This window comes from Rhinolophus ferrumequinum, chromosome 4 (genome assembly GCF_004115265.2).
Source record: "Rhinolophus ferrumequinum isolate MPI-CBG mRhiFer1 chromosome 4, mRhiFer1_v1.p, whole genome shotgun sequence".
Taxonomy (NCBI): Eukaryota; Metazoa; Chordata; class Mammalia; order Chiroptera; family Rhinolophidae; genus Rhinolophus; species Rhinolophus ferrumequinum.
Genome location: NC_046287.1, coordinates 104,197,640 through 104,207,354, shown reverse-complemented (window position 1 = coordinate 104,207,354; position 9,715 = coordinate 104,197,640). Strand labels below are relative to the sequence as shown.

Sequence of the window (9,715 nt, the reverse complement as noted above, 5' to 3'; positions counted from 1 at the left end):
CCCCGCCGCCCACCGAGCCACCTCTCTCTGCAACCCCAGGCGCACCCAAACCAGGGGTGCGTCTGCTCCATCCAGCTGGGCCTTGTCATTTCTGACAGCCGAGTTAGCACATCTCTCCACTGGGCCGAGCCAGGCTGGGCAGCTCTGGGGCTTTGTCTCTTCGTGAGCAGACACGATTTAGACTAAGTCTTAGAGCTGGAAGGTGAGGTGATGACCGCGGGACCAGGCTCCTGTGTGCTAGTACAAGACCCGCCGAAGTTGGCCGGTGGCGATGAGCGCCAGCTTTACCAGGAAAAGTGAAAACCTCATGTTCATGGTGGCAATCATGGAAATCCACTTCTGAGGCCAGATCTGCCCCGTCAGAATGAATTATCATCTTCTTTGCTTAACGTGGACCTGACCCAAGAAACGCACGCGCGAGAGCGAGCGCGCCCACACCTCCACCCGCGCTGCTCCGCGCAGGAACAGGAGGCCCGGTGCGACGTCCCCACGCGGCCTGCTCGTGCAACGCCACTTATCCATCCACTTCCTTTGCGAATATCCACTCTCGGTCACCTGCGTCTCAACACGTCAAAATACCCAACCAAATGTGAAGCATGAGACCTCGTAATCCGCGGTCGGGCTTGCAGAGGAGAGCCGAGCTGCTTTCCATCTTCCCTGGAAAGCCGGGCAGTGCACCCCTTCCGTGGTGCGTGTGCAGGGGACAGGAGGGTCGTAGGCTTCATTCGTACTCTTTCTTTCCTTTCCGAAAACTCTGGGCCTCCCTCACCCCAAATGGAATCACCTCCTTGCTATTTCTCTAGTGTGGAAGAAGGAAGACGAGGGCTGAGGCGCAGGCGGCAGGACCTGCATGCCCAGGGCCGTTGGCACAGCCAGACTCGTCCCCCGCCCCCTCGCACCTCCGACCCCCGCTCTCGGCGTATTGTTGAAAGTGATCGAATCAAATAGGGCATTCAAGGAGACGGTTGTTGGGGTCTTCGGGAGCGGGGATGGAGGTGGGGGAGGGGGGAGAAGCACGGACTCGGCCAGCACTGGTGGCGCCACCTCCTCGCCCTCTTGCCCCCAGATTCCAAGGCGGGGACCTGCTCTGGGCGACCGCGCTGCGGCCGAGCGCCTCGCCGCGGCTTGAATTTAAATCTTCAAATCGTTACCTGTTTCTCTAACAATTATTTTTTAAAAATTAAAGTAGAGCTTCAAATACAATAGTGCTCTCGAATGAGGCGAAGTAGACAGCACCAACTGTCCTTTAACCCCACCTACCCCACCCCTCCCCCGCCAAACGCAATGAGCTGAGGCCTGGGCTCTGCGTCCTCCTCAGACACTGACCCGGGCACCGAGGAGGGTCTGTGGCAGGGAAGACGTCCTGGGGACACCGGGGGCCTGGGGACACTGGAAGCCCGGGATCTCAGGGCCGGAGGGGACGCTGGGGGGATTCGGGGACCTGGGGGAACTCTGGGGCTGGAGGCCGGGGCACCCCGCCCGTAGCGCTGAGGGGGCGGGCAGTGAGGAGCCACCCCTCGGTGACTATCTGAGTTGCTCAGATAGGGGGCGGGGTTGCCACTCGGTTAAAAGGCGCCGCTGGAGCCGCAGGTGCCAGACCCAAACGTCTGCGAGTCCGCACTCCCTTCTCCCAGCCAGGCCGCGGCTCCCAGTCGGCAGCGAGCCCGGAGGCAGCTTGGTCAAGACCACTCGAGGCCATCTAGGACCCGCCTGGGACCACTCGGGACCACCCAGGACCCCAGGAGCTTCCCTGCCAACACCGCCACCCCCGCGCGCTCCCTCCGCCGCAGGTGAGGCTGCCGGGTCAGCGCGCCTGGGTCCTAGCCGTAAGGCCGGCACCGGACTCTCGGGCACCCTGGGACCGCCCGGGACGGTGAGCCCTGGGGGAGGGGACCCGGCGGGGGCGGGGGGACCCGGCGCGGAAAGGAGACCCGGGACGGTCGGGGGCTGTGGAGACCCAGACCAAGTTCCCCGGGTGGACCCGACGCGCACTGAGGCCCCTGCGCAGTCCCTGTACGGGGCAGTCGCGACAACTGACCTGGGGGGCGGGCAGGTGGCAAGAGCGAACTTGTGGCGAGCGAGTTTCTTCCGCCAAGTTCTGAAATTAGAGTCAGGATATTGCGGGGAAGAGACGTGGCGACACCAACGCCGTGATCGATCAGGACACGAGCGCGGGGGTGGAGAGGGGACCCAAAACAAGTCTCCAGCAGCGCGATTGATGATCGTCAATAATGTTCCTTCGGGAAGTTTTAATCTGCTGTCACCAGGAGTGTTTAATTGGTCGAAGGCTCAGTTTGGAAGAAAAGGTGAATTCCGTTTAAGCAGGAGTCCTACCTGGAGGAGGTGACCTTTGCAGAGCAAGATCAGTACCGGTCGTGGGAGAGGAGCCAGGACTCCCTGCCCCACGAGCCGGACACCGCAGCCTAAACCTGAGACACGGGTTTCGTTGCTTCTCTTTTTTCTTGAACAATCCAAGAGTGTTGGTTTCCAGGTGGTGTTTTCCAATTGGAAGGACACTTGTTTACAGACAAGAACCGTGGAGCTGAGAGAGGATCCTTAGGCCAGTTTCATCAGCCCTTTGCTCCCTCCTGGAGGGGACACGTGCCTATCAGTGTGTGTTCTCCAGCTTCCGATAGCTGGACACCTATGAGCATTTATTTGGGACTATGTCTCCAGATATGTGGTGACAGCCATGTCCCCATTTGCCCTTTAAGTCCATTTCGCAACTCGAGCGCTAAGTCAATCACCATTAGGCACCTGTGAGAAGGGTGGGGAGCTCTGTGCAGGCAGCAGGGCAAGGTCCGCCAACAAAAAAGGAAGGATTTGAGAAGTTAAGTGTGAAGAGCTGCTTTTGCCTTCCTTGGAACCTGGTGATTCACCCCGTGCCTCCCCAAAGAACAGAACCAGCTCCTCACCCCGCCTCTGGCAGAGCTCCAAACAATGAATGGCAGGGTGTGGGCCAGGTAGGAGTCTGCCTGTGACCCACCTGCTAGGTCAGGAAGGGCAGGAGAGCAGCGCCCCGCTGATTCCACCCTGCTTGGTTAGCCCATCTTGACCTGTTACCCCTAACCCATTTGCAGATTAAATTTTAATTTGCTCTTCTTCCTGAAAGGGTCTATAAACAGCTCAACAGAGACCTTTAAAAAGCAACAATAATATAAGGCTCTCTGTAGTTTTCTAGGCTGGTGATTATTGGACTGGTTTATGGAAGAGTGTGGGGTCTGTGTTTGGTACTTTGGAAAAAAGCAAAGGCGTAAGCTCCCTCACCCCCTGATTTCTAACCAAATGTACCGTCCACAGTTCATTTCAGTAACTGTCCTGTTTCCACTTAGTAAGTGCCAGTGAAACTATGGTGAAACTATGGATTTTGGTTCTGCTGTTGTGGTAGGACTAGACTGAGGTGTGGCCTATAGCAGGATGCCCCTAGGTTCCCCTGAGGACCTCCGGACAGCCTGATTTAAGGGTCAAGGCTGAACCCCAACTAAACCAGTTTTTTTCCAGTGATGCTTCTCTTTTTCAAGCTAAGTGAGGCAGCATGTTTCTCGAGTCTATTTCAGTCTTACGTCACTTTCATGTCCAGGACCCCTCTCCATGTGTGTGCTGCCTCCCAGACCAAGGTGGCATTGGATGGTTTCAGCCAGACCTTGGTGCCCCTGCCCAAGATGAGGCTCGGTGATGAAAGACCGGCGTTCATGAAAGACCGGCGTTCCGAGCCTGCTGAGAAAGTCCACGGGGAACAGGACCCAACTTGCTCAAAATGAGGGGATCATTATGCTTTTAAGTAAGAGAAGAAGGAGGATTCAACTGCCAGCTTAGAAGGGGTGGAGAACAGATTGCTCATCAGGATGGTGGAGAGGTGGAATCTTGTCTAGAAGAAGAGCTGATTGAGACAGATGGGTGTAACTGTGGATAAGTGAAGACAGTTCATATCCTGGGAGGAAGAGAAGGCCCCTGGCTCCCGGCAGATTGATCCACAGGATTCAAATCTCTTTTCACTAAGTGGTGTGTTACCCCAGCGAGCTTCAGTTCCGGACTTTAATATTCAGCACAGTGATGTCACCTTGTAGGGGGGCATCGCTGGGAAATCTCTGAGTGAAGCTTTCTATTTTTCATAATGTGCCTTTTTAGAAACACTTCTAAATTAAATCCATAGCCCACAATAAAAATGCACAGTTGCAACACTTATCCAAGCAGATAGCCCTGAGTACTATCCAAGCAATCAGTTCAGCGCGAGTAAGGACCACCAGTCTGTACACAAGCTTTCACAAAAACCTATGCGCACGGCAGCTTTTCTCCATGGACAGAAAGTTTCCAACCTGCTCCTTTTCGTACAGAAAAAGGAAGTGAGGCCCTTTGTGAAATTTTAACTTGGACAGCATTGGGTGACAAGCACTTCAGTGCCACACCCCAAGTCAGTGACAAGTCACTGAAATAGTTTAAGGAAAGTGGCTCTGCAGGGAGATGTGGCTTGTCAGCCTTTATGGCAAGGTTGGCCCGGCTAGTCTCAGTCCCAGTGCTGCCGTCCGAAACATGAAGCTAACAAGCACATGCAACTTGACCTTCTGAATGTCCTTCGTCCAGTGCTGAGTGGCCTGTGCCTGATGGGAAGACCCAGGGAGTGTCTGCAAGGGGCCACTCAGCACTAACTAGTGCCTGCAAGTCAGGAGCACTTTTGCTTGTCCCTCCCCTGCCCCCCCACCCCCCTACCCCGCCCAGTTTTTATTGTGTGCTAAAAGTTGGGTGAATCACTCAGATGAATTACTGCTCTTTGTTGGAGAATGCATAAACACAGGTTCAAGACCTTTCAGGAACTATCCTCTTAATCTTATGGCAAATGAAGTTTTTTCACCTTTTTGGTGAGGTTGGGTAAGAGCTGCTGTTTGCTCAGGAAGAGATAGAAGAGTACTTACTTACTGAGACCCAGAGAAATCTCCTGGATTCTGTCCTGTTAGTCACTCCTCTGTTGTGTTCGTTCTGTCTTTCCCAGTGCAAGCCACCCACGGGAGAAGATGGACTGGAGCACTTTGCATACTATTCTGGGGGGTGTCAATAAACACTCCACCAGTATCGGGAAAATCTGGCTCACCGTCCTCTTTATTTTCCGCATTATGATCCTTGTTGTAGCTGCAAAGGAAGTGTGGGGCGACGAGCAGGCCGACTTCACCTGCAACACTCTGCAGCCCGGGTGCAAAAACGTGTGCTACGACCACTTTTTCCCCATCTCCCACATCCGGCTCTGGGCCCTGCAGCTGATCTTCGTGTCCACGCCGGCCCTGCTGGTGGCCATGCACGTGGCCTACCACAGACATGAGAAGAAAAGGAAGTTCATTAGGGGAGAGATGAAGAGTGAATATAAAGACATCGAAGAGATTAAAAGCCAGAAGGTCCGTATCGAAGGGTCGCTGTGGTGGACGTACACCAGCAGCATCTTTTTCCGGGTCGTCTTTGAAGCTGTCTTCATGTACGTGTTCTATATCATGTATGATGGGTTCGCCATGCAGCGTCTGGTGAAGTGTAATGCGTGGCCTTGTCCCAACACAGTGGACTGCTTTGTTTCCAGGCCCACAGAGAAGACTGTCTTTACGGTGTTCATGATTGCAGTGTCTGGAATTTGCATACTGCTAAATGTCACTGAGCTGTGTTATTTGTTCATCAGATATTGTTCTGGAAAGTCAAAAAAACCAGTTTAACACTCAGCTATTAGGTAAAAGATAGAACGCATGAAAAGGATGAGGCAACCTGCGCTTAGCTGTCAAGGCAGTGTCACCAGCATTTCCCAAGACCAAGATTCTCACCTTACCCAAAACCATTTGAAACTCCTATAGCTCTCACGTGAAACACCAAATGCCTCAGATGGAGCCCTTTTCTCCTGAAGTGAACAAAGGCTTGATCCTGTGCCACAATGGTTTATACTCAGATCAGGACCAATGAAACCCCGTGCTGGTAGCGGTTATTGGTGCCTGGTAATTCCATATTTTGAAGAAAGGATATCAGCGTTTGTTTTTCTTTCTTTAAAGAAAGGAGAGAAATGCCAGGTTCAAAAGAGGATACTGAGAATGTCTGGTTGCTCTTCTTAGGGTCCCCATTTCTCCCCTAATTAAAGGTAAACACAGAGAATCTTGGTTCTTTTATTCACTTTGGAAGTTTTAGTCTCTAATGATGGATGAGGTCACCTAATGCTTCAAACTCTGTTATACTTTTTTCAAGTGAACACTTTAAAATAAGTTCTTTTGGTCTCCAAGACGTTCTAAAAACCATTGTATGTTCCTCCTATTTCAAAGGCTCAGATTGTGATATGCAAATGGCATGTATTTAGATACTGTCATTGAATTTAAAATACAGCCTCTCAGTTATGAATACTCCGCGGGGCCACTGTAGTAATTGCAGTATGTAGTACCCAAGAGCATTTCCGCCTCTTTCATGTGAACAGCCTAGAAGTTTTAGCCATGGTTTCTGACAGCAAATGGCCTCATGTCACAACTTTGGGTGCAACTTTGCAGGAGAAGTACAGACTGGATGTGCCACCAACTGCCACCAACTATAGGCTGACTCGAGACACCCTGTGTCCCCTTTCAGCAATTGCCTTTTCTATGACTGTGGTAAAGGGTAGCAACACTGATTTAAAGAGTTTGCTTGGGAATATTTTGTTGCCACAGTTCAATTTAATGGTGCAGAACAAAATGCGTATGTGGGGGGGGGGGTGTAGTTACTATTTTTAAAGAACAAATGGAAAGACTGGACTCTAAATTCTGTGATTAAAAATGAGTTTCATCTACTTCAAAGTTTGTTTGCTTCTCTCTTCAGCTTCCCATTTTTTTAAGGGAAAATAGAATTAATAGACATTTTTGAAAAATAGAAACTAGGGTTTAGGTAAATATTTAGCAGTTCTATAGGACAGATTGAACTGTAATAGTATCAGTATGCCTGACATGGATCCCAAAATTTGGTACTCGCGTACTTCAATGAGTGTGGGTGTTTTCCTTTTGCCAAAATTAGCATTGTAAAAACATTTTGTAACAATAAATAGCTTTAATGACATGCCTGTAACTAAAATAATTTTGTAATGTCTCAAAGTCATTTAAAATATTAAAGTATTGCTTCATATAATACTTATTTAAAATCTATCAGTTTTCAATAGAATAGCAGATTTTGTATGAGGAGGTTAATCTTTTCAATGTCATAACACCAAAGGGGTAAGTTTCCAGGGTGTCTGTCCACTGTCCTGGGGCTCATCTGCTCAGTTACAGAAATGCTTCTGTCACCACAGTTTGATGGGGAAGGGAGAAAGAAAGCTGATTTCCGTCCAACCCCGTGCTCACCCCAGATTTCTGACAAACACACGCACAGTGTGGTGTGCAGATAGGGTGTGTAGCTGAGAGGGTGCTGCACAGTTCATGTGACCAGTTTGACCCCTGGGAGAATCGTGGACGCTGACAATTTAAAATGATGTCCATGGAGAAGGAGAGCTGAGGCGTGACACAAAGCCTGTAAGGTGTCTTTTCTATGGGATTGTCTTCCTGTGCACTTGTATGTAACCAAAGCTAGTCTTAGGCCACTGCTTTTTATTCCTTACTGCCACCTCCGTGGGAAATAAGCCTGGTGGCTCAGCTGTGCCTGTGGGTGATCGTGCGCTGCCACCTGCAGGCTGGCCGGGCCTCGGGCTCACCCCAGACAGCCGGCCAGCACTGTCCTTCACTGTCGGAGCCTTCAGTCCCAGGCCTTCAAGGCGTTTGATACCTGTAATTAAGAGTACTTTTATGGAGAACAATCCACTTTATACATGGATTAAAAGGACCCAAACCAGCCAACTTTCATCCAGGTGCTAGAAAAGGGATGAGAAACAGTCCCTAACCCCCAACGTGCTCTGAACACATGGGTGTAAATAGACATTCACTCTTACAACCCATGAAGATTATTACTCTCAAGGTATTAAAAGTCTGGGTCAAAATAATTACAGACTACTTCTGACCACTTTTACGAACTTAAACAGAGGTCTGGCCACAGGCCTAGAAATTAAAGCTTGAAATCTGAAAATGATAATCTTGAGTCTACATCTCAAATCATCCATTTGCAGTTTGCAGTAGGTAAGGAATAGCTCTGCTGTTTGTGTTTTAAGATTCCACCGAGCAATTCTGTGTCAGGTCTGCCACGTTTAGGGCCTCACACAGGCTGGCCTGCAGGAGAATTCAGGACATGTGTGCTGCTAAGCTCAGCGGGATCAAGGTGTGTTAATAAACAGGGAATCATGGTCTCAAGTCTTCCGTAGAGGTCACCTGGCAAGTGTTGGGTCACAACTGGTATGAGTGGATCAGGGTCAGCTCACGACAGTGTGGTGTCCACTAGGGTGACCTGGGCCTCCACTGGCTGTCATTGCTCTCACCGCCCTAAAGGTCAGCTGGAGGGCAGCAGGCAGTGTGCTGAGAGGGCCTACATGTGCGCAGGACCTCCCTTACCAGACCTCAGTTTCCTCGTCTTCAAATGGGCTTACAGAATACCTTCCAAGGTTAATGACAATCAAATAAGATAATTTGTGCAAAAACCCTTGACATAGTAAAGTGCTAAGTAAAATATTATTATCATCTGTTTTCCATTAGCTAGATCCCAAGCTGGAAAGATGATGGATAGCATTTTAGATAGCAATGACTCAAGCAAAACTGGATAAACTGGGAGTTGGAAAAAAGTGCACACGTACTCAAAACTGAAATAAGTACAGTACAGGGAGAAGAAAGACTGCTGCACAGGACGGAAGAGAAATGTCTGAGTACACACGGAACAGCATGAAAGTTCAGGTGATGACAGCTACATTACTCTGTGTTACAGAAAAAGCAACACTGTGACACAGAAAGTTTGGGGCATCTAGTTAGGGTCTCTGAACACCTTCGTCAGTCGTGTTACAGGTGCTTTCCTCCCAGCAGCCCTCCGGTAGGACTATCCCGGTGCAGTGGGCAAACAGTATCGCGCTCAAAGGCCGAGAGTGGACGTTCCGGTCACACAAGGGATGTGGACGGGACTTCCCGAATTCTCCTCCGCATTTCATTCCTGCAGCTAGAAGTCCACACCCGAGGAACTCGCCACCTCCCCCAATGCTGATGGGGTTAAGGAGGCCATCCCAACTTCCTGAGACATGCCGCTCGTTCAGGTCCTACACACCTCCAATTACTCATTTACTCAACCAATATTTACTGAGTACCACTGAGTGCCAGCAACTATTAGGTACCGAGGCTGTGACAAAACAAAACCTGTGTCTTCATGTTGAAGGAGACAGACTGTAAACACATCCCCGTAGATCACATATATTGCAGACACTGCAATGGAGAAAACTAAACCAGTAGAAAGGGAAGTGACGAGGCAAAGGAAATTGCTACTTAGTATCGAGTGGTCAGGAAGGGCCTGTCTGCCAAGACACCTAAAGGAAACCTGGAAGCAGCCCAAATGATGTCTCAGGAAAAGGTGTCCAGTGAGAGAGAAGGGCTGGACAACAGAGTCAAGGGGAGACTGGGAGGGATGAGGCCCAAAAGGGAGGGGCAGTGTGGACGGACTCATTACGGCTGTGCTGAACCGTCCAGCAATGGTCCTGCCCTCTGATGGAACACCTAGCACCTCAGATGGCTGACAACACACCCAGGCTCCAACACAGCTTATCACTAACGTAGTCTAACTTGTTAGCTTTCTAACAGCCTCATCACCTGTCCTCATTTTCAATAAAAAGGCCACC

General features: G+C 50.3%; 1 protein-coding gene across 2 annotated transcripts; it reads left to right on the top strand.

Annotated features, from left to right (window-relative positions):
* The first annotated feature begins 1,580 nt into the window (after window positions 1-1,580).
* Window positions 1,581-7,109, top strand: GJB2 (gap junction protein beta 2). Of its 2 annotated transcripts, XM_033104809.1 has the most exons (3): window positions 1,581-1,790; window positions 3,581-3,781; window positions 4,988-7,109. In XM_033104809.1, exon 3 carries the CDS (start codon window positions 5,010-5,012, stop codon window positions 5,688-5,690), a length of 681 nt encoding a protein of 226 aa, XP_032960700.1. In that variant the 5' UTR covers window positions 1,581-1,790; window positions 3,581-3,781; window positions 4,988-5,009; the 3' UTR covers window positions 5,691-7,109. The 2 variants fall into 2 exon arrangements, with proteins under 2 accessions (XP_032960700.1, XP_032960699.1); XM_033104808.1 differs by lacking the exon at window positions 3,581-3,781 and having other exon boundaries at window positions 1,583-1,790.
* The last annotated feature ends 2,606 nt before the right edge of the window (window positions 7,110-9,715 follow it).

Bases quoted from the DNA above. Each gene is read 5' to 3' on its own strand.
- GJB2 (XM_033104809.1), top strand. From the start codon at position 5,010: ATGGACTGGAGCACTTTGCATACTATTCTGGGGGGTGTCAATAAACAC.